The following is a 24,742-nucleotide window of genomic DNA, read 5'->3' on the forward strand; positions in this document are numbered from 1 at the left end:
GGAGCCAGCTTCTACTACTAGTTTGTAAGAATCAAATTGTTAAATTTTCAGGAATTTAAATAAATAAATAAAATTTCAGTAGTTTGTAAGTTATTAAATATAGTCACTATTAAAAATTTAAGTATATAAACTTATAATTGAATAAGTCATCTTAAAAATAAAGGTAATAAATACCAAAATTCATCACTTCCTCATTATTCTGTTAAATTTTACTATGGGGCTAGATTCTGTGGTTAACTAAGTGGAGGAGAAGGAGAATGAGGAAAGAAGAAATAATGTGCAGAATAAATTTTGGATACCACAGAAATCTGTCAATTCTAGAAATCAGGACTCCTGATTCCCTCCAGAGGGAGGGTTGTTAAACACTTATTTATCAGCATAGCATTGACTAATATTGTCCTAAGGCAGCTTTGCACTCTCTGGGTCCAGTTTTTATTTAAAGCTGACTCTATCAAAAGTGATTTTGTAATGTTTTGGAAACCTGACCCACCACTGATGATCTCTCTCCTGCACTCCCTTGATCTGGGAGTACATACCCTATTTTGATGATGCCTTTCCCATTCTTGGAATACAGAATACAGAAGTCCACTTCTATCTTCTCTGCTGAGGACTGTTTTCCCTTTAGACAATCCTTTTGACAAGATATAACTAGGCTGGTTCTCTCTTGAGCGTATCTCCTAACTAGCTTGCAAGAAACACTGTTTTCCCAAACAAATATTGGTAGTGCATATTGATTATACTATGATACTATGATACAGAGTATGATACTAATCATACTCTGTGTTTCACCATCAGAACCAATCAGAGCCTCTTACTCATTAGGTTTCTCCATTTCCTCTGCTGATTCAATGGACTTCAATATTATAATATACCTTTTTGTCATTTATTAGAATAACAGGTGCTATCAGTTATTCTCCAGAAGTTTTTCATCACAAAATATTATCAATGAGGTTACTATTTTAAATTTCATAGTACTTTTGAAGTGTTTTCATATATATTTTGTGCCATTTTAAAGTTGAGCTTCTATCTTAAATTTTGCACTAAGAAAGGACATATCTATAGGAGTTGTGATCAGCATATCCCTATACAAGTGAATCAGCTATAGTGACCACTGAAAAACAATGTAGGTACTGAACCAACAACTAATTCTGTGTAAGCCTGCCTTTGTATGCAGTTTTTGCAGAAAAGGTCTCACATTTTGCAGTTTTTCAGAAAAGGTCTCTATCCTGATTTTTATGGTTATGCATGTATCTCATTCACAACAGTTCTTTTATTAAAATAAACCTTTTTTCTTTTAAAGTAAGCTCTAGGCCCACCATGGGGATTGACCTTACAACCCTGAGATCAACAGTTGCTCTGCTGACTGAGCCAGCTAGGTGTCTCTTACGTATAAAACAGTTCTAATTTGTGCTGAATACCATGTGAATTGCTTGAGTTAATGGACAGCAACACTTTCTAAAAAATGTTTAAACCTGGGCAGCCTAGGTGGCTCAGCTGTTTAGCTCTGCCTTCAGCCCAGGGTGTGATACTGGAGACCCCAGATCCAGTCCCACATTGGGCTCCCTGTGTGGAGCCTGCTTCTCCCTCTACCAGTGTCTCTGCCTCTCTGTGTGTGTCTCTCGTGAATAAATAACCTAAAAATCTTTTTAAAAATGTTTAAATCTTTGAGTTATTGAAGATTTACACCTTGTACATACTCTACTTCTTGCATTAGTGCTTGGGCCTCATCTCATCCCACTCTCCCCTTACTCCCCAGCTCCAAGCACACAAGTCTCCTTTCTGTTCTCTTAGGTTGGCTCAGAACTTCTGCAATTATGTTCCTGCTTTAGCTATTAGGTCAAAAGTCACCTCCTCAGAGAGGCCCTCTCTGATCATATTCTCTATCTCAGCAACCTATTAATTCCCTTCAGGCATGCATTACTCTCTGAATTATCTCATTCATTCAAGTACTTGTTTATTGTGTCCTTCATCCGTAAAGGACAGTAAAGGAAATGCCCTTATTCTCAGCCCTCCTCCATGGCACTGAATCTCACTATCATCTATGGGTTAGCATACGGACTATTGGATATGACTTTGGGATTTTCCTTCCTAATGAAAATTTGAGATGCTAGGGCTGACACTATCCTTTTAATTCACGTTTAAAGCAAGTAAAGAATTCCCACACAGGACTTCTTTAAAGACTTACAGCCTAAATAGAATTAAGCAATTACAATTTAATTATAGTTCTTGGGGGGCAGGGCCAGATGGCGGAGGAGTAGGGTTCCCCAATCACCGGGCCCCACCAACTTACCTAGATAACTTTCAAACCATCCTGAAAACCTACCAATTCGACCTGAGATTTAAAGAGAGAACAGCTGGGGTGCTACAGCGAGAAGAGCTTGTGCTTCTAACAAGGTAGGAAGATGGAAAAAAATAAAGAATCATGTCGGGGAGGGGCCCGCGAGGAGCCGGGCTAAGGGGGGCAGGGGAGCCTCCGGACAGAAAAGCCCTGCCCCAGAGAAGCGGGAACTTTAAGAATCCGCCCGGATTCTTCCTGGATGGAAAGGCGCTCGCAGGGAACTGGGGGGAGGGGAGAGGGAATTCAGGGGTGCAGTGGAGCCTCCAGTCTCCCGGGGTCACTAACAAGGAGGTGCACCCAGAGAGAGCACACCCACCCCGCGGCTGAGCTCCGTAAGGGCTGGAGCACCCGGCGGGGCCTCTGGGAGAAGCCGGTCGGTCAGGGGTCGCTGGGGGGGCTGCGCCCTGCTGCTTGGGGAGCCGCGGCCCGGGAGCGATTCCAGCGGAGCAGGCCCCGGAGCCCAGGGCGCTGGGGGACACAGTCGGGATCCTGCACTCCCCCGGGACGGGCGGAGGCCGGGAGGGCCCAGGACAGCGGGGACGCTCCCCCGCCGGCGCCCCGAGCTGTGCAGGTCAGCGGCCCCCACCTCGGAGCACCCAGGCCCCTGCGGACCGGGAGCTGTGGTGGTTACAGCAGGAGCTGACTCCAGGGCTGGGGAGCTGGCGGTGGCCAGTGGTGGTGTTCCTCCTGGTGTCACCCTGTGCCTGGGAGCCGGGGTGGGGGGGCACCAGGGGACAGAGGCCTCAGGGCACCGGCAGGGGGCGGGGCAGTGCCCCCAGGTCCACACACCTGAGTATCAGCACAGCAGCCCCTCCTCCAGATGACCAGCTGGAAGGACAGGGGAAGAGCAAGTTCTTGGCCGAGCACTGCTGGAAAGCTCCAGGGGAAGTCGTGGGATTTACAGTATACAGAACCAGAGGATACCCCTCCTTGTGTTTTCTTTTCTTTTTTCTTTTTTTTTCTTTTTCTTCTTTTTCCAGTACGACTCGTTTTTAGCCACTCTGCACTGATCAATATGACTAAAAAGAAGAACTCACCACAAAGGAAACAATCAAACAGTACTTTCTGCCACAGAGTTACAGAATTTGGATTACAATTCCATATCAGAAAGCCAATTCAGAAGCACAATTATAAAGCTACTGGTGGCTCTGGAAAAAAGCATAAAGGATTCAAGAGACTTCATGACTGCAGAATTTAGATCTAATTAGGCTGAAATTGAAAATCAATTAAATGAGATGCAATCGAAACTGGAGGTCCTAACGATGAGGGTTAATGAGGTAGAAGAGTGAGTGACATAGAAGACAAGTTGATGGCAAGGAAGGAAGCTGAGGAAAAAAGAAAAAAACAATTAAAAGACCATGAGAGAGACCAGCTGGGGCACTACAGCGAGAAGAGCTTGTGCTTCTAACAAGGTAGGAAGACAGAAAAAAATAAAGAATCAAGTCGGGGAGGGACTCCCTCCTTAACCATGAGGAAAGGTTAAGGGAAATAAATGACAGCCTCAGAAGGAAAAATCTATGTTTAATTGGGGTTCCAGAGGTCCCTGCCCAGGCAGGGGTCCCTACCAAGAGGGACAGAGGACCAGAAAGCATATTTGAATAAATCATAGCTGAGAACTTCCCTAACTTGGGGAGGGAAACAGGCATTCAGATCCAAGAGATAGAGAGATCCCCTCCTAAAATCAATAAAAACCATTCAACACTTTGACATTTAATAGTGAAACTTGCAAGTTGCAAAAATAAAGAGAATATCCTTAAAGCAGCAAGAGACAAGAGGTCCCTAACTTATATGGGGAGAACTATTAGATTAACAGCAGCCCTCTCCACAGAGACCTGGCAGGCTAGAAAGGGCTGGCAGGATATATTCCGGGTTCTAAATGAGAACAACATGCAGCCAAGAATACTCTATCCAGGAAGGCTCTCATTCAGAATAGAAGGAGAGATAAAGAGCTTCCAAGATAGGTAGAAACTGAAATAATATGTGACCACCAAACCAGCTCTGCAAGAAATATTAAGGGGGGACTCTGTAAAAGAAAGAGGAACCCCAAAGAAATAATCCACAAAAACAGAGACTGAATAGGTATTATGATGACACTAACTTCATATTTTTCAATACTAACTCTGAACGTGAATGGGCTTAATGATGCCATCAAAAGGCGCAGGGTTTCAGAATGGATTAAAAAAGCAAGACCCATCTATTTGCTGTGCTTCTGCATAGCAAAGGGAAACAGTTGGCAAAACTAAAAGACAACCTACAGAATGGGAGAAGATATTTGCAAATGACCTATCAGATAAAGGGCTACTTTTCAAGATCTATAAAGAACTTATTAAACTCAACAGCAAAGAAACAAACAATCCAATCATGAAATGGGCAAAAGACATGAACAGAAATCTCAAAGAGGAAGACCTAGACAGGGCCAACAAGCACATAAGAAAATGCTCCGCATCACTGGCCATCAGGCAAATAGAAATAAAACCACAATGAGATCCCACCTCATATCAGTGAGAATGGGGAAAATTAACAAGTCAGGAAACAACAACTGTTGGAGAAGATGTGGAGAAAGGGGAACCCTCTTGCACTGTTGGTGGGAATGTGACCTGGTGCAGTCACTCTGGAAAACTGTGTGGAGGTTCCTCAAAGAGTTAAAAATAGATCTGCCCTACAACCCAGCAATTGTACTGCTGGGGATTTACCCCAAAGATACAGATGCAATGAAACGCTGGGACACCTGCACCCCGATTTTTATAGCAGCAATGTCCACAATAGCCAAACTGTGGAAGGACCCTTGGTGTCTATCGACAGATGATGGATAAAGATTTGGTCTATGTATACAATGGAATATTAGGCATCAGAAACAACAAATACCCACCATTTGCTTCAACGTGGATGGAACTGGAGGGTATTTTGCTAAGTGAAGTAAGTCAATGGGAGAAGGACAAACATTATATGATCTCATTCATTTGAGGAATATAAAAAATAGTGAAAGGTATTAAAGGGGAAAGGAGAGAAATGAGTGGGAAATATCAGTGAGGGTGACAGCACAGGAGAGACTCCTAACTTTGGGAAAAGAACAAGGGGTGGTGGAAAGGGAGGTGGGCGGGCAGTTGGGGTGACTGGGTGATGGGCACTGAAGGGGGCACTTGATGGAATGAACACATGAACACTGGGTGTTATGCGGTATGTTGGCAAATTAATCTCCAATAAAAAAATACAAAAAATTAATTACAGTTCTTAAGGATTAATTGGTTTCATGAATGTAGTACACGCAAAGATTCAAATTTTGGTATAATCAAATTTATTTTATTTAATTTTATTCTACCTTGTGTTTTTAAAATTTTTTTTACAAATATTTGGTGGTTTAAAAAGTACATAATGAAAAAAAGTACATAATGCTTTTTTCAAGGTTTTTTTCGCTAAGTCATTTTGTATTAGTATCATCAATCTGTTTTCCTTTTTAACTACTTGGTTTTTTCCCTCGTTTCTTAGGGTTTCTTCAAATCTAAAAGAGTTCTCATTCCTTTTTAAATATCCCATGATATTTAATTTAATCCCATAAATTTTTAATTTTAAGAAACCAGGTCATTTGTCCTATAGAGGTTCCCATGTCCTAGTTTTGGTAAATTTCATCTTTATGGTGTTATTACATTTCTCTTCCCCCTTCTCTCCCTGCAGATAATCTAGAGGCTTGATTAGATTCAGGTTTTTAACTGTTTTTTGTTTTTGTTTTTATTTTTTTTGTTTTTGGCCTAGACTACTTCATAGGTAAGTGCCACTTACACTTCTTGCATTGTGCCAGGAGGCACATATTTGGTTGTCTCATTTTCAGTGCTGTCCACTGAAATGGATAAGATAAGATTATCTTTGGACTTAAGTGCTGTCATCCTGATCTGTCCATTATAAAATTCTCCATCAGCCTTTTACCTAGGAATTTAGGAATGACTTAAACATGGAAGATGTGGGTGGGCAGGTGTGAAAAAACAGAGGTCTAGTTCTTTATTTTTTTGTTATGCCTAACTATTGCAGCTATTGATGATCATTGCCTAGATCCACTGTATCATGGGTTGCAAAATGATGATTTTCTAATTCTTTCATATCTCTTGAATTTGTTAGCTGTGATTTTTCTATAAAGTAATTTTTCCCTCATCAACTCTTTGGTCACCGTGAAATACCAATTGTTTAGAAACATCAAGATAAATGCTTTATTCCTCCCCCCCTTTATTTATTTTTAGAATAATAAAATGGTACCTATCAACCTTCTAAGTTACCAATTATTATTTTAAAATGAAGTTCTAGGGCACGTGGGTGGCTCAGTCAGTTAAGCGTCTGCCTTGGGCTCAGGTCATGATCCCAGGGTCCTTGAATCAAGCCCTACATTGAGCTCCCTGCTTAGTGGGGAGCGTGCATCTCCCTTTCCGTCTGCTTGCTACTCCCCCTGCTTATGCACTCTCTCTGTAAAATGAATAAATAAAACTCTTAAAAAAATAAGTTCTGGATTTTTATACATTCAATGTGTTTCAATTTATTTGAGTGTTTAACTTAAACTAATTAATTAAAAAAAAAAAGCTAAGCTAGATTTCTTTTCAACATTGTTTGAATCATATCATACCTGAAAAGCCTGGGTACTTATGGAGGTTCAGTTATGTGACTCAACTTAGCCTTTTTATGTTTACATCAGTCTGAATTATATTTTTTCTTGTCACTTGCAAGCTAGTTTCTCACACAGATCAATTATTTTTCTATCTCTGTCTTGCAGTGAAACTTTGGATTTTCAAAAAAACAAAGTTCCCTTTAAAATCATGCTAGCATTTATGTGGATCATCTCTGCTATTTCTTCTTTATGCTTTGAATCTTGGCAACTGTCCTGAATAAAATAAAAGAAGTGAAGATGCAAAAATAACTGACTCTTTACCACCAAAGGAGAAAGTATTTTAAAAAGAAATTTGAATTTCAGGCTTAGAAGTTTTCTATCCTTAAAGTTACCAGACGCCTAGAGCAAGAGCTTTTATTTAGTTTAGGCGTATCTATGCCTTCTGGTGTAGGGCATTTAGAGCCACCCACCAGCCTTTTAATGGATATGCACTTTCCATTGCTGGCGATTACTTAACACTTTTTAAAAAGTGGAAAGAGAGCTAGATGACCCAAGGAGTAGGTCAGCAGGAGAGTGGATGGAAGGAAGTTAGGGCTGATTTAAACCTGGAGGATGTAGGTGGAGAGGTGTGAAAAACACAGAGGTCTAGTTCCCTGTATATTTATTACTGTCCTACCTAATGTACGAGAGTGGAAATGGGGAATAATCAAATACATTTAAAAGACAATCACCAATCAAGTGTTTTAAACAGCAGTAGTTTAAATATGATCTAAATAGTAAGATAATAATGGGAAAGCCATTGCATGTAGAGAAAAGAGCAGTGAATCCGGGAGTCAGAAAACCCTAGTTCTATCCATTTATTCAGCAAACCTTTAAAGGCCTGGGGTGCGGGCGGCGCTGGAGATTTCAAAGTCAACACACTCGATGTGGAGAAGGGGTTCTCTCTTATCCTGAATCGGTCTTGCCAAGCGGAGCTCACTTGGTTTTGAATGTTTGGATTAACGACTTTCAAATACACTGAAACACACCAAATATATAAACCTAGTATTCCAGTCAAAAGTCGTAACTGGCTATTTTTGCAAGTTGCTAAGGCACTATCATTCTTTTTTTTTTTTAAGATATTTCTTTTTTTTTTTTAAATTTTTATTTATTTATGATAGCCACAGAGAGAGAGAGAGAGAGGCAGAGACACAGGCAGAGGGAGAAGCAGGCTCCATGCACTGGGAGCCCGATGTGGGATTCAATCCCGGGTCTCCAGAATCGCGCCCTGGGTCAAAGGCAGGCGCCAAGCCGCTGCGCCACCCAGGGATCCCAAGGCACTATCATTCTAAAAATGTACAAAGGAAAAAAAAGTAAAGCATTTATTCAGCTTTTTTTTTTTTTTTAACACAACTTGCCTTTCAAGGCAATTAAAGAGTTCATGAGGGGGGATCCCTGGGGGCCCGGCGGTGATCCCGGGTCCCCGGATCGAGTCCCGCGTTGGGCTCCCCGCGTGGCACCTGCTTCTCCCTCTGCCTGGGTCTCTGCCGCTCGCTCTCTATCTCTCATGAGTAAAATCTTTAAAAAAAAAAATAAGAGTGGGGATCCCTCTGCCTCTCTCTGTGACTATCATAAAGAAATTAAAAAAAAAAAAGAGTTAATGAGGGGAAAATACATCGGTTAGGGTGGTTGATGACCTGCGAACTTACGACAAACACGTCGGTCTTGCGCAGCTCGGGCAGGGCCGCCAGGCGGACTTCGGCGGCCCGCGTAAAGGAGGCCCCGTGGCTTCCGGAGGCCCGCGCGGCGCCGGGGGCTGCGGGGGCCCTCCGGCCTGGGTCTCGCCCGCGCCGCGCCCCGCAGCAGCGCGCAGCTCCGGCCTCCTCCCTGCACAGCCGGCGCCGGCCCGCCGGAAGCGGCTGGGGGGCGGGGCGGGGCCCGGGGAGTCCGCGGGCGGGCGCTCCGCCAGCCACTCAGGCCCGGCGCGGGGTGCGCGCGGCGTCCTGCGAACGCGGGGAGGCGGGGGGGGGGGGCCACGGGGGGGCCGCGTCCTCCAAGGCGACGGCCGCAGCCGCGTGCGCGCTCGGCCCTCTGGGACCAGGCCCGCCCGCCGCCTCCCGCGTTTTTCACTCACAGCCTCCCGCGACCTCCGGGTCCCTCTCTTTTCGCGAGAAGCGGGGAGTCAGAGGAGCGTAGACGAGGCTCCGCGTGCGCGGCGAAGATGGAGGCAGGCGGCCAGGCCGCAGACTATGACAGCGACGAGACGGTGATAGACGGGTCGGTTACGGAGAGCGACCCGGAGGAAGAGGAGCTGCCCTGGAGAAGGTGACAGCCGTCCCGCAGTTTTTTTTTTAAGGGGAGAATATTTTTATTTTCATGCTTTTTAAAGTCTTGATATAGAAGAAGAGGTAAACACAAACCACAAGTGAAAATTTTAACTAAATATGCAGACAGAGCAGGAGTCACTATAGAAACTTCAGGCTTTTGTCCGTAACTTCAGAATTGGGGATTCTAATCTTAAAAAAGGGAAAATGCTCCATTCAACACTTAGTTTCCTTATGTAGCGGTATATCTAGAATTATGAATTAGCTTATAGTTCTGACATATTTATTAAGTCTGACTTTACTACAGAAATAGGATCTTTTTTTAAATGATAAATGTATTTTTTATTGGTGTTCAGTTTGCCAACATACAGAATAACACCCAGTGCTCATCCCGTCAAGTGCCCCCCTCAGTGCCCGTCACCCATTCACCCCCACCCCCCCGCCCTCCTCCCCTTCCACCACCCCTAGTTCATTTCCCAGAGTTAGGAGTCTTTATGTTCTGTCTCCCTTTCTGATATTTCCCACACACAGAAATAGGATCTTAATACTTCATTCTCAAAACACTTTAGAACTCAATCTAATGCTTTTCTTTTTTTCTTTTTCTTTTTTTAAGCTAATGCTTTTCTTTCAAGGATGTGGAAGGTGTTCCTCATTCAAGTCTGATTCATGGTTTCATAAAGCATAAAGATCATTTTATTATTTAATTATCTATATATGCAGGATTCTAATTTTTTTTATGGTGATGTATTCAATGACAGAAACTTAAAATTAATTCCTTCTCAATTTATAAACCAAAAATTTAAAAGCCAAAATGCATGAAGTGATAGGAAGACATTTTTATGCACAAGCAAGCTACTGCTCTAAGGTGCTGGCATGAACAAAAATAACAGAAGTACAAATTATTTAACTTTTAAATAGCCTATATTTGCTACAAATCCATAAATACTTTAAATATATTTCCGTCCCGCGGGGCCCAGCCCAGAGCTTGCTGACAAACAAGCCACGGCGGGCTCACCGTCCCGCTTAGGACTAAATGAGCCTTATGGCAAGTGGTTTCTGGCATCTGAAATAGAAACAGAAACCCCCGCCTTTCCCCTGATCCTGAGGCAAAGTCCTTTTGCCCGGGAAAAACGTGTGGGGTCCAAATTTCTGAAATGCGTTTTGCTTTAAGCAACTGGAAGCTCTGGTTTAGGCGACTGTTAACATAATTTCAGGAAAATGCGTGACGGGGGAACCGTTACTTCCAAATTGGAAACGGAGAGTTTTATCAGAATAAAAGAAAAAAAAAAAAAAAAAAAAAAAAAGATGGCCGGCAGGTCAGCGCCTCAGAGCCTTGGTGATGATTCTAGTTCTCCGAGGCCTGAGGAGGCCCCTTCCCCTGCCCTGCGGGCCGGCGGAGGCCCTAAGCACAAACATTGTATGTTCTCATTCATTTGGGGAATATAAATAATAGTGAAAGGGAATATAAGGGAAGGGAGAAGAAATGTGTGGGAAATATCAGAAAGGGAGACAGAACATGAAGACTCCTAACTCTGAGAAAGGAACTAGGGGTGGTGGAAGGGGAGGAGGGCGGGGGGTGGGGGGTGGGGGTGGGGGTGAATGGGTGACGGGCACTGAGGGGGGCACTTGACGGGCTGAGCACTGGGTGTTATTCTGTATGTTGGCAAATTGAACACTAATAAAAAATAAATTTATTATTAAAAAAAAAGAAAAAAAGGATCATCGCAATAAAAGGTGCGAGTTGGGGTGGAGGCTCGCGCCCGCGGCTGAGGGGCCGGCAGCCCTCCGGGCTCGCTGGGCCGCTGTCTGGGCAGAGGCGAGGGGTGGCGAGCCGCACGGCGGGCGCGGGTGCTCGAGGCTGAGGGTGTGGGAGGCGGGCCCTGTGCGGCCCTGTGCGCCGCGGTTCCAGGAGTGGGTTCTTCCTGGAGAGAAGGTCGGCCTGGTGAGGACAGTAGGCCGAGGTCAGGAGAGGTCAGCGCCCGGGCCTGTAAAATGTTAACGAAGGAGGCGCATAATCCCACTTTTGTTCACTCAGGCATGCCCTAGACCAGGGCTTTGCAGATTTTAATGCCCTTATAAAATCACTCCAGAATCCTATTAAAATCAAGAGTCTAATTGAGGAGTTCGAGGGTAGGGTCTGGAATCCTGCGTTTCTAGCAAGCTTCCAGGTTATTTTTTTTTTTTTTTTAAAGCTTCCAGGTTAGAGTTGGAATTATTAAAGAGCAGAGATCCCCTTTGACAGAGCGAGGCTGTACAGGTTAGCTGTGGCCCTCAAGTAGTAACAGACTTGGGTGAGGAGAACTTGACCGGAAGAAACAGTGGGAATGGAGGGGAAAAGGCAAATCTGAGAAATCTTGAGAAAGTAACATGGCAGGAGATGGTGGTTAATCCGATATGCAGGATGAGGGAAGAGCTGCAAGTAAAGGATGATACCCAGGTTTTGGGGACATTGATGTACACCCAAAGTAAGAGTTGCTCTTGGTATACAGGGAGCATTGTCACTAATACATTGTCTTGTAAAACCACCACAGTCAAGATCCAGAATAGTTCCATCACTCCAAAAAAAAAAAAACAAAAACAAAAGAACCCCAAAACAAAAAAAAGCTTCCTTGTGCTGCCCCCTTTGTAGTCAAGTCCTCAACCCATTTAAATCACTACTCTTATATGTATAATGTATTTTTTTTTAAATCTTATTTCAGTCCCCCTCTCCCCATCTTTGTTTCTCAGCACTGTGACTACAGTGTGTCTGGGCATGATTTTTGTGTGTGCTTTTCCTATTTGGGGTTCACTGAGCTTATTGAATATATAAATTTATGCATTTTACCAAACTTCAGAAGTTTTCTGTCATGATTCCTTTAAATTTTTTTTATACCAATCTCTTTCTCCTCTTCTTCTGGAATTTCTTTCTTTCTTTCTTTCTTTCTTTCTTTCTTTCTTTCTTTCTTTCTTTCTTTCTTTCTTTCTTTCTTTCTTTCTTTCAGATTTTATTTATTTATTCATGAGAGACATACAGAGAGAGGCAGAGACACAGGCAGAGAGAGAAGCAGGCTCCTCGGGGGAGCCTGATGTGGGACTCCATCCTGGATGCCCAGGATCACGCCCGGAGCCAAAGACATGCTCAACTGCTCAGCTACACCCAGGCGTCCTGTTCCCATATCCCTGTAGCCTTATTAATTTTTTTCTCTCAGTTCTTCAGACTGTGTAATTTCTATTGTTCTAAGAGTTACTTACTCTCCTTTATCATCTCCATTCTGTTGTTGAGCCCATCCAGTGAATTTTTAACTTCAGATAATATAATTTTCTCTTCTAAAATTTCCATTGATTCTTGTTGATAGTTTTTCTCTCCTGAGAACTTCAGTGTTTTCATCTATTTGATTAGTGTTTACCTTTATCTCATAGATAATGATTTTAATAACTGCTTTAAAGTCTTTGTCTTGTTCCAGCATCTTGGTCATGGGGGTGTAGTTCACATCTATTAATTATATTTTCTCTCAAGAATTGGATTTTCCTGTTCTTCACATGTTGAGTAATTATGGATTATATCCTATGTATTTTGAATCTGTTATGGATTCTTGGTCCTGTTAAAGTCCTCTACCGGGTTGATTTTTGTTTTGTCAGCCTTAGTAGGTTCTGACTGTACGTTCTGTTTTGCCTCCTATGAGTTGTGGTTACATCATCAGTCCAATTTCAGAGCCTTTAACTATGCTTTTTTGAGTCTGATTCATGTACCACTCAGGGGTTAATCTGGAACTTGAGCAGTAGTTAGTATCATAGTTCAGTTCTCTGTGTTTTTGTTGTGCTTCTTTGAAGGTGCTTTGAGTGTGGACTGCTCAGGGTTGAGCCTGGGACTTATGTTGAATCACATATGGAATTAGGTGATTCCCCATTTCTGCCTTTTTTTTTTCTTTCTGAAGGATTCTCATGCATCCTTTCTTCCCTATGCCCACATGCTGGTTCATATCACCAGAAAGATTTCTCTGAGTGTTAGCCTTCTTCAGAGCAGTCCTTTGCAACTAAGGTCACCTTCAGGGGAAAGTGTTAAGAGAGAGAAGAAAATAAAAGATGCTCTCTATGTTCTTGGACATGTGATTCCTCTAGCAAGAGAGGCAGATTTTCTCTTGGGTTTTAAGTGCCCAAATTGCCATGGTTGGTAAACAGTATAGCTCTGAGGCTAAAGAGAGAAAGCAAATAAAACCCAGAGATTTCCCCCTGCACTTTCTGGCATTCAGGGATCCTTTAAAAAAGGAGTCTTATCCATAGAGATAGGGGATTTCTTCTGGAGTTTTTATTATCTGAGCTCACTATGCATTCTGAGGATTAGACATGGAATCAAAGCTGGTGACAAATAAAGGACCACCAAAACAGAACAAAAACAACCTCTGAAATTCACCTTTTGCAAGGTTTTCAGATATTGACTCCAGTCCTCAATCTACTCACTATTATTTACTTTTCAGATTCCTCAGGTAGCTTTCAAAAAATATTCTATTTGAGTTTTTATGTAATGAATAGGAGGAATAGGCTTTAGATGGCTTACCCTATCTTGGCTGACCAATCTTTTTCTTCCCCTGTGATTCATTTAAAATGCTTCTCTGTGGTGCCACGCACATCATTTTTGTAGACCTCGTAGTTAAATAAAAACTAGTGTTCATCTCACTGGTATGGCAGTATGGTCAAAGTCTAAGCATTGCTGGAGCTGAATTGCCAGGCCATTGTTTTTTTTCTTCATCTTTTTTTTTGCTTGTATGCAGTTCAGTTTGGCAGTTTTTCATTCAGAAGTTCCCAACTTTAATTAGAATGAGGGACACAAGCCCTAGTAAAGATCCCTAAGAGGCAAAACATACCGTTCCACACAGCTAAATAATCCTTAAGTGTTGCAGCTAGTAAAATCTTTTTTACTGAAATGGGAGAAAGGATTTGATAAACCTTTGGGATTAGGAAAGGCAAGGCTAAAAAGAACCAGGATGCCAGGTATGTTAGCTGTGTCTGAAAAAGCACTCTTTGAGAGTCTGGATTTGGCTCTAGCCTTCCATCTGGAAACCAGCCCAAAAATACATCCAGTCCTTTTTGTGGCTTGGTAGGTGTTGCTGTTAGTGAAATTTGGTGAAAATTCAAGTTGCTGACTAATAAGATTTTTGTTGGCTTGTAATTTTTCTAAGAGGCATGATTCATTTTTCCTCTATGTACCCTGGGAACTCTTTATCAACTCTTGTGCTGTTTCATCTCTGCTAAAGGTAACTGTTCTATAACTCAAAGGAATATATCTCAAATTAATCCTATTCAGTACATTTCAGCAGAACCACATTAGTTCATTGTTACATGGATTTTTGTATACGTTCAGGTCACATGTCTTCTGAACATTATGATTGCATATAGTGAAAAAAAAAAAAAGCTAATTCAACATAATTACCCTGGAAGATGAGTGTTAATTCTGTCCCCCGAGGCAGACCAGTGGGGTCTTCATGTAAATTGCCTAGATAGAAAATACTTGTTACAAAGGATATACTTGGGGAAAGGAGGAAAAGAAAGCAAAGGAGACAAGGACTTAACCACATTAAGTTGACTAAAGAAAGCAACATTTTGAGCTCTCCTGGGTTGTTCAATCTTTTATGCCTCTGTAATTTCTGCTCAGGTTGTGATCTCAGAGCCCTGAGACAGAGCCCTGCCTTGGGCTACACACTCAGCGGGGAGTCTGCTTGAGATTTTCTCTTTTCCTCTATTGCCCTCCTCGCTCCTGCTCCCATTCTCTCTCTCTCTCTCTCTCTCTCAAATAAATAAATCTTTTAAAAAGAAAAGAAAGGAAAGCAACATTTTGGTCAGGATGTATATCAAAATAGTGGCAACTCCAATGATCAAGCACAGTGGTGCCAAGTACCATTTTTAGACAATTAGATCTTTTAATGAATCAAAGCCTTAGTGTGACAGCTATCAAAACCTTGATAACATATAAAATTGAAACCCTAACTGTCCCAGAAAGTTTTATTGTACTTTGAACAAAACGGTGAAAAATATTAGAAAATTTCGATATGATTTTGCCCGAAAGTTTTCCTTTTAACTCACCCATCTAATTTCTACTTACCTCTTCTTTTGTTAGTATTTGCTACTATCTCATTTTTCCAGTATTTCAAAGTTAAATTTTATTAAAATAGTACATCTGTAATGAAGTGGTCAGTGACTTTTAGAATATTAGTTATTAGTGCAGTCTAGTATTTTGACTAGAATTCACTCAGAAATTAATGTCTATTTTCAGTTAATTTATTGACTAAACATGGATAAATAATTTTTCTGAGTCTAGTAAAATAATGTATAAGGAAATATCTCAGAAGTATTTGCAATAATGAAAAAAAAGAAATGTTTTAGAATAATATAATGCCTAAATAAATTATGATATACCCTTTTAAGGGAGTATTATCAATATTTAATGATTTTAGGAAGAATTTCAGTGACACTGCAAATGTTTAAGTAATATTAAGTGAGAAATGTAGGGACACCTGGGTGGCTCAGTGGTTTAGCGCCTGCCTTTGGCCCAGGGCGTGATCCTGGGGTCCCAGGATTGAGTCCCACATCGGGCTCCCTGCATGGAGCCTGCTTCTCCCTCTGCCTGTGTCTCTGCCTCTCTCTCTCTCTCTTTGTCTCTCATGAATAATAATAATAAAAAAATCTAAAAAAGAAAAAAAGTGAGAAATGTAGTTTCTAAAACTTTATACAGGTTGACCCAAACTTTGTAAAAGAATTTACAATTCTGTCACACATAAGCCTCTATAGAAAGAAAGCTGGAAAGAAATACACCAAAGTCTTTTTTGTTTTTAAGATTTTATTTATTTATTTCAGAGAGATAGACAGAGATAGCGACAGAGAGCACAAGCTGGGGAAGAGAGGGAGAAGCATGTTCCCCATTGAGCAGGGACTGCAACTCTGGGCTCAAGCCGAAGACCCTGGGATCATGACCTAATCCAAAGGCAGAAATATAATCGACTTGAGCCACCCAGATGCCCCTATAAAAAGTCTTATTGCAGGTAGAATTATAGGAGGTTTATACTTCTTTTTATTGCCTACATTTTCTAGTTTTTTTTTGAATAGGTAATTCAAAAAAAATATATATATTTTTTACATGGGTCAAAAATTTTTTTTTTAAGTATAAAAGGATGTATAGTAAAAATTTCCTTCTCATCCCTATCTCTTCGGATACTCAGTCTTCTTTTCCACAGGCAACCAATATATTTGATTTATTTTATCCTCCCAGAGGTATTTTCTAAGTTATGCATATATGTTCTCAAACATACATAAAATTGTTTTCTAAAAATAGAAGCACTCTGTCAAAGAGTTTGGGTGTTTGTAATCTTAAAAATTGTATTATTTGGGTTTATTTCATAATTATAAAAACTTTTTTTCCTTCGTAATGATAAAAGAATCCTTCCTTGGTTTCTGTTAGTACTATTTGTTTCATTTTTAAACATTTACATTTTGATTCATGTGGAATTTTAATCTGGAGTACAGTGTGAAGTATGGATTCAACTAAATTATTTTCCAGATGTTTCCTTCATTGTCCCAATATTATTTTTTTTTTGAAAAAATCCTATCTTTTTCTCTGAGTTATAGAACAGTCCCATTCCCCTCCACAATTCCTTCATGCCTTTTTTTTTTGGTATTATTTTTAGATTAAAAAATAAAACCTCAAAAATGTTTAAAGAGTAAAATAATTCTGACTTGTAGGGACATTAAGGTGAATAGATTGTTTTACTTCGAAAGAAGTACTATAGTAATGGTATTGCTCATAGTTGAATAATAAAATTTTCAATCCTTGGTAATGGCCACTGGTAGTTGAGCCAAGAAAGATGCTTTTTCTCCTTCTAGAAGGAGCCTGCATTCACTGTCACAGAGGGTATGATAGATTAAGGACTGGAGTCCTTTTCATTATTAGTATTGCTGGTGCTGAAAACTATTAGGAGGTATGGGGGGCGGTTTGTTGTTGTTAATGGTGACTTATTTTTCTTAATCTGTTCTTTCTTTATAACATATGTAAGATTATATGTGTGATGTATAGTTGTGTTTGGGAATGGAAAACATGAAATCTGTAATTTTTCTCCCCTCCTCCCCCAGTTTTTTTTTTTCCCTTCCACAATCATTGTTTACTAAGCTTTTAAAACTGAGAATAGGAGTGCCTGGATGGCTCAGTTGGAATAACATGAGATTCTTTTTTTCTTTTTAATAAATTTATTTTTTATTGGTGTTCAATTTACCAACATACAGAATAACACCCAGTGTGCTCATCCCGTCAAGTGCCCCCCTCAGTGCCCGTCACCCATTCACCCCCACCCCCACCCTCCTCCCCTTACACCACCCCTAGTTCCTTTCCCAGAGTTAGGAGTCTTTATGTTCTGTCTCCCTTTCTGGTATTTCCCACACATTTCTTCTCCCTTCCCTTCTATTCCCTTTCACTATTATTTATATTCCCCAAATGAATGAGAACATACAATGTTTGTCCTTCTCCAATTGACTTACTTCACTCAGCATAATACCCTCCAGTTCCATCCACGTTGAAGCAAATGGTAGGTATTTGTTGTTTCTAATGACTGAGTAATATTCCATTGTATACATAAACCACGTCTTCTTTATCCATTCATCTTTCGATGGACACCGAGGCTCCTTCCACAGTTTGGCTATTCTGGACATTGCTGCTATAAACATCGGGGTGCAGGTGTCCCGACGTTTCATTGCATCTGAATCTTTGGGGTAAATCCCCAGCAGTGCAATTGCTGGGTCGTAGGGCAGGCCTATTTTTAACTCTTTGAGGAACCTCCACACAGTTTTCCAGAGTGGCTGCACCATTTCACATTCCCACCAACAGTGTAAGAGGATTCCCTTTTTCCCGCATCCTCTCCAACATTTGTGGTTTCCTGCCTTGCTAATTTTCCCCATTCTCACTGGTGTGAGGTGGTATCTCATTGTGGTTTTGATTTGTCTTTCCCTGATGGCAAGTGATGCAGAGCATTTTCTCATGTGCATGCTGCCCATGTCTAGGTCTTCCCGTGTGAGATTTCTGTTCATGTCTTTTGCCCATTTCATGGTTGGATTGTGTTTCTTTGCAGTTGAGTTTCATAAGTTCTTTATAGATCTTGGAAACTAGCCCTTTATCTGATACGTCATTTGCAAATATCTTCTCCCATTCTGTAGGTTGTCTTTAGTTTTGTTGTCTGTATCCTTTGCTGTGCAAAAGCTTCTTATCTTGATGAAGTCCCAATAGTTCATTTTTGCTTTTGTTTCTTTTGCCTTCGTGGATGTATCTTGCAAGAAGTTACTGTGGCCGAGTTCAAAAAGGGTGTTGCCTGTGTTCTCCTCTAGGATTTTGATGGAATCTTGTCTCACATTTAGATTTTTCATCCATTTTGAGTTTATCTTTGTGTATGGTGCAAGAGAGTGGTCTAGTTTCGTTCTTCTGCATGTGGATGTCCAGTTTTCCCAGCACCATTTATTGAAGAGACTGTCTTTTTTCCAGTGGATAGTCTTTCCTCCTTTATCGAATGTTAGTTGACCATACATTTCAGGGTCCACTTCTGGGTTCTCTATTCTGTTCCATTGATCTATGTGTCTGTTTTTGTGCCAGTACCACACTGTCTTGATGACCACAGCTTTGTAGTACAACTGGAAATCTGGCATTGTGATGCCCCCAGCTATGGTTTTCTCTTTTCAAATTCCCCTGGCTATTCGGGATCTTTTCTGATTCCACACAAATCTTAAAATAATTTGTTATAACTCTCTGAAGAAAGTCCATGGTATTTTGATAGGGATTGCATTAAATGTGTAAATTGCCCTGGGTAGCATTGACATTTTCACAATATTAATTCTGCCAATCCATGAGCATGGAATATTTTTCCATCTCTTTGTGTCTTCCTCAATTTCTTTCAGAAGTGTTCTATAGTTTTTAGGGTATAGATCCTTTACCTCTTTGGTTAGGTTTATTCCTAGGTATCTTCTGCTTTTGGGTGCAATTGTAAATAGGATTGACTCCTTAATTTCTCTTTCTTCAGTCTCATTGTTAGTGTATAGAATTGCCGCTGATTTCTGGGCATTGATTTTGTATCCTGCCATGCTACCAAGTTGCTGTATGAGTTCTAGCAATCTTGGGGTGGAGGCTTTAGGGTTTTCTATGTAGAGTATCATGTCATCGGCGAAGAGGGAGAGTTTGACTTCTTCTTTGCCAATTTGAATGCCTTTAATGTCTTTTTGTTGTCTGATTGCTGAGGCTAGGACTTCCAGTACTATGTTGAATAGCAGTGGTGAGAGTGGACATCCCTGTCTTGTTCCTGATCTTAGGGAAAAGGCTCCCGGTGCTTCCCCATTGAGGATGATATTTGCTGTGGGCTTTCGTGGATGGCTTTTAAGATGTTGAGGAATGTTCCCTCTGTCCCTACACTCTGAAGAGTTTTGATCAGGCATGGATGCTGTATTTTGTCAAATGCTTTCTCTGCATCTAATGAGAGGATCATATGGTTCTTGGTTTTTCTCCTGCTGATATGATGAATCACATTGGTTGTTTTACGAGAACATGAGATTCTTAATATCAGGGTTGTGAGTTCAAGCCCCATGTTGGGTATAGAAATTACTTAGATAAATAAATATTAAATAAGAAATAATAAATAAATATTAAAAGAGAAACTATGTGAGAATCCACACAGTGGGACACTATGAATTTATAAAAAGGAATGAAGAAGTCTCTTTCCCTTAGAGTGGTCAATCTCCTGGGTTTATTGTTAAGAGAAAGAAGAAGAAGAAGAAGTATATATAGAATGCTACTGTTTATCTAAGAATGGGTGAGGGCAGGTATACTCATGTTCCTTACATTTTCAAAAAACATTGGAAGGACAAAACAATTTAAAAAATGGGAAGGGAGAGAACAGGTAGGTGAAGAAACAAGACAAGAGACAAGTGAATAAAGAGAAAAAACCCTTTTAGTACCAAATCATATATTCATGCATTGGTACACTGTTAAATTATGAAAAGATTTTTAAAATTTTATTTTTATTGTGGTAAAAAATATGTATCATAAAATTTACCATTGTAACCATTTTTAAGTATACAGTTAAGTGGCATTAAGTACATTTGCATTGTTGTGTACCCATTACCACTCTCTGACTTTAGAACTTCATCTTCCCAAACTAACACTCTATACCCATTAAACACTAACTTCCCATTCCTCCCTTCACCCAGCCCTTTGTCAATCACCATTCTACCTTCAATCACTATGGACCTGACTACTCTAGCTGTCTAAGTGGAATCATATAATATTTTCCCACTTGTATCTGGCTCATTCACTTAATATAATTCTTTTTAATATGGAATGTCTCATGAATTTGTGTGTCATCTTTGTGCTGAGGCCATGCTAATCTTTATCATTCCAATTTTATTATATATGCTGCCAAAGCAAGCACTAGTATAATGTCTTTAAGGTCTATCTATAAATTTTTAATTAGAGGGTACACATCTGAAACAATATTTTGGTACAGATATTAATAGTGGTATAACTAAGAATTTTAGCAAGTTTGGTAAAGTAAAAAAACTGTGGTTAAATTGTTAGTCTATGTTTAGGAAACATAACAATTTGTATCTTCTATTTGGTATCTGAAAGGTTGCTCTTTGATCAAGACACATCTCTTAGATCTGAGTACAGTCTCCATCCAGATAGAAGTGGAATGTGCAAAGGTGAGAAATAATTTTTTTCACTAAGTAGTCCCTTTATTTTCTCAAGTGTTATTATTCTATCAACTTCTTTTATAATTAGTTTTGTTTTTAGCTTTACACAGAATTAATTTTTTTTACTCATCTGTAATAGACCCTAAGGTCTATTACTATAAGGATAGCAAGGAGAATTATAATTTCTGGCAGATGCTATGACTTCTAGAGAGGGCTACAGAGATAGGCAAATGATACCCAGATATCTCTTCTCTTTGCAAAAATTTACAAAATCCTAGAACTTTTTTATTTGCAAAAGTGAATAGTACTTTTTAGTAACCAATCTGATATTTCAGACTGAAATATTAAATATTCTTGATATATTTATATATATTTAATTTTAAAAATTTGAGTATAATTGACACATGATGTTATATTAGTTTCAGGTGTATATCAAAGTGATTCAGCTTCTTTATAGGTTATGCTAGGCTCACCACAGTTTTAGCTACCATCTGTTATATACAATGTTTTACAATATCAATGACTGTTATTTCCTATGCTGTGCCTTTTATTCCTGTGACTCATTTTATTCCATAGCAGGAAACCTGTGTCTTCCACTCCCTTTCACCCATTTTGTCCATTCTCCTGATCTCTGTCCCTTTGGCATCAGTTAGTTTGTTCTCTGTATTTACAGGTCTGATTCATCTTTTTTGTTTGTTTGTTTGTGTATTTGTTTCCTTTTTTTATATTCCATGTAAGAGTGAAATCATATGGTATTATCTTTCTTAGTCTGACTTATATACTAATAGTGAAGTAGCAGACAGAAATTAAGAAAACAATCCCATTTATAATTATAGCAAAAAGAGTAAAAGACCTAGCAATACATTTAACCAAGAAAGTGAAAGACCTATATTCTGGAAACTATGAAATATTGATGAAAGAACAATGTGTAGTAGTAGTCTCCAGAACGTGCTTTTATGATATATAAAGTACCACTAGGAAGAAGTTAGAGGTATGTTTTAATATTGCAACCAAGTTTTTTCTTTGTTTTCCTTCTTCTTTTTTCCCAAATTGATAGACTTTTTATTATTTTTGCTAATATTAAAAGAATAAAAGCTTTTTTATTTCAAACTTATATAATGTAGAAAGTGTAAAGTCACATTTATACTTCCCTACTCTTCCCTACAATTCCTCTTCCAACAATTGCCAGTGTTTAGTATTTGTGTATTTTTCTAGACTTTGTATGCCAACTTGAATATCTTTTTTCATAATTGGTATTGTGGTAAATATATTTCTTTCCTTGTTATATTGATCTACCTCAACCTTTTAAAGTGCTATCTATTGGGTCGCCTGGGTAGCTCAGCAATTGAGCATCTTGCCTTTGGTTCAGTGCGTGATCCTGGAGTTCTAGGATTGAGTCCTACATCGGGCTCCCTGCATGGAACCTGCTTCTCCTCCCTCTTCCTGTGTGTCTGCCTCTCTGTCTCTTTCACAAATAAATAAATAAAATCTTTAAAAATAAAATAAAGTGCTACACATTATTCTGTATGAATGTATCCTTATTTAATGAATTAATTATATTTTTGTTCTCAAAACTCTAATAAATGTGAATATTCTAATATTTACACTTTTGCCTGCTTTTCTGATTATTTCCTTAGAATAAACAGCTAAAATTTGATTTGTTTTTAAAGGATGGACACATGTTAGGTTTTGACATATATTATCCCTAAAAAAGATGGCTTTTTCCTCTAGATCCAACAAAGGATATATTAAGTCTTTGCCAAACCGCTAAGTAAAGTATCTGATTGTTCTAATTTGCATTTTTTTGAAGAATACCAAGTTTAGACACATTTTAATATTGACTATTCATAGTTTGTGTGCATGTGAATTGCCTTATGTCTCCTAAATTATTCTCATTTTATTTTTGATTTATAAGATCATTTTATACACTAAAGGTAATACAACTGTCATATATATGTATTGCAAATAGTTTCACTCAGTTTCCTAGTTAACTTTTAATGTTATTCATGATATATTTTGTATGCAGAAATTGAGATTTTATTTATTTATTTGAGAGGGAGAGAGCACAAGCAGAGGTGGGGGAGGGGGCAGGTAGGCACAGAAGGAAGGAGAGAAGCAGACTCCCTGCTGGGCAGGGAGCCAGATCTGGGGTCTGTCCCAGGACCCTGAGATCATGACCTGAGCTGAAGGCAGATGCTTTACCAACTGAGCCACCCAGGCACCCTTAAGTTTTTATGTAGTAAGACCTGTCAGTCTTCTGGGGTTTCTTGGTTCTTTCAAACTTGGAAGTATTTTACCTACCACAAGACCATAAAAGTATATTATCTTTGTTTGCATTTATATTTACACATTTTGTTGCCACTGTCTAAAATATCATTATTTACTTATATTAAATTCCCAGATAGACATATAGGTCTGTTTTCCACTTCTTGTTTAGTTTCATTGTTCTATTTGACTATTTTTACTAGTGTTCCATCACTACATTATTTATCAGCCTTGGCTTTTAGTACATTTCTGTATCTGATAGGGAAGATACCCTCTTACACAGAGTAACTGGCTATAGCATTCATTCTGAATAAATGCTCCTTTGGTACAAACAGCAATTTCAGTGAAGTATGAGACTACTCAATGCAAAGTTCTAGTACACTCTCTTCCATCTTTGGTTGATGGGATTTGCTCTAAGCTGGGTGGTTTTCTGAGAGTCTCATGGAAGAAATCCATGTAATTATTTCTTAAGGAGCCTCTCCTTTTCCTATGTAGAGTATGTGCTGTTTACCAATGTTTGGTTTCCCTTTAATCCAGTCTTCCTCTTCTGATCTATATTGGGTGAATTTCCTCTCTTCTCATTGCTACTTCACATTTAAAAAAGAAAAAACTAATTTCAGGAAACAACAACAACAAATTTCTTTGGATTCTTTTTTAGGAACAGGGAAGGGAAAAAAAGTTAAAATATGAGTTCAGGGCAGCCCCAGTGGCACAGCGGTTTAGCGCCGCCTGCAGCCCAGGGCGTGATCCTGGATACCCTGGATCGAGTCCCATGTCAGGCTCTCTGCATGGAGCTGCTTCTCCCTCTGCCTGTGTCTCTGCCTCTCTCTCTCTCTCTCTCTGCATCTCTATGAATAAATAAATTTAAAAAATCTTAAAAAAATATGAGTTCAGTTTCCCATCTTAGAAACACAAATTCTGTTTTTTGGGTTATATACTAGCATTATGAGTTTTTAAAAATGACCTCATATGAAATTAAAAAAGAAGAAAGTATTCCTTCTGGGGCAGGTGGTGAAGTCTGTATATTGTCTCTATGTATCCTTTGTTCAGACCTTTATGTATATGTATCCTCCAGTGTAGTATATGTGTGTCTTTGAAATTAATAACTTAAAAACTTTGATATATAAAAGTGGCAGCTAGGAAGTTATAATTTACAAAATACTTTTTAATGAAATTTTGTAGTTTTTATAAAATCATGGTGTCATTGTCAAAGCAGAGCAATTAAACTGTTGCAAGTGATTTACGATGATTTTTCATTCTAGGAACATCTTCTCCTGAGATTCAACTTGGGTTCAAACTCAGAGAGAATCCACGAGAACAAATGAGTAAAAATAAAATAATGCCTCTTAGTGAGACTGCACTCCTACAGGTATGTAGCTTGTTGGTTAAATACTTGCTTATTAAAAATTGGAATTGCTGTTTCAAAGAGTGACAAATTACTAACGGTTAATTCTTTTTGTCTGTTAGTTTTCTTCTTTATTCTCTTACTCAGTTTTTACCCTTTCTTAGCTAGTCATTCTGTTTCTTTTTTGCAACTTTGGCGAAAGGCAGGTGTTTTAG

At 39.6% G+C, this 24,742-nt stretch overlaps 2 protein-coding genes and 1 non-coding gene across 7 annotated transcripts in view; 1 reads left to right on the forward strand and 2 right to left on the reverse strand.

The window, feature by feature from the left end:
* The window catches only part of HMGCR (3-hydroxy-3-methylglutaryl-CoA reductase), a 103,211-nt gene extending 94,430 nt beyond the window's left edge, over positions 1 to 8,781 (reverse strand). Inside the window, exon 1 of the mRNA XM_041751884.1 lies at positions 8,615 to 8,781. The gene's annotated coding sequence lies outside the window, so the exon portion shown is untranslated. The remainder of the gene's footprint in view (positions 1 to 8,614) is intronic.
* A 74-nt stretch (positions 8,782 to 8,855) lies between these two features.
* ANKRD31 (ankyrin repeat domain 31) overlaps positions 8,856 to 24,742 on the forward strand; it is a 133,992-nt gene continuing 118,105 nt past the window's right edge. Inside the window, exons 1-3 of one of the 5 annotated variants that reach the window (XM_041751878.1) lie at positions 8,859 to 9,230; positions 20,853 to 20,926; positions 24,445 to 24,551. In XM_041751878.1, coding sequence (XP_041607812.1) covers positions 9,127 to 9,230; positions 20,853 to 20,926; positions 24,445 to 24,551 — 285 coding nt within the window. In that variant the 5' untranslated portion in view covers positions 8,859 to 9,126. Of the gene's footprint in view, positions 9,231 to 20,852; positions 20,927 to 24,444; positions 24,552 to 24,742 lie in introns of all 5 variants that reach the window. The other 4 variants (XM_041751874.1, XM_041751877.1, XM_041751876.1 and 1 more) reach the window with 4 other exon arrangements.
* On the reverse strand, positions 20,554 to 20,655 carry LOC121490212. Its single transcript, XR_005987544.1, has one exon. It is a non-coding gene; the product is annotated as a U6 spliceosomal RNA (small nuclear RNA).

This window comes from Vulpes lagopus, chromosome 4, assembly GCF_018345385.1.
Source record: "Vulpes lagopus strain Blue_001 chromosome 4, ASM1834538v1, whole genome shotgun sequence".
NCBI lineage: Eukaryota > Metazoa > Chordata > Mammalia > Carnivora > Canidae > Vulpes > Vulpes lagopus.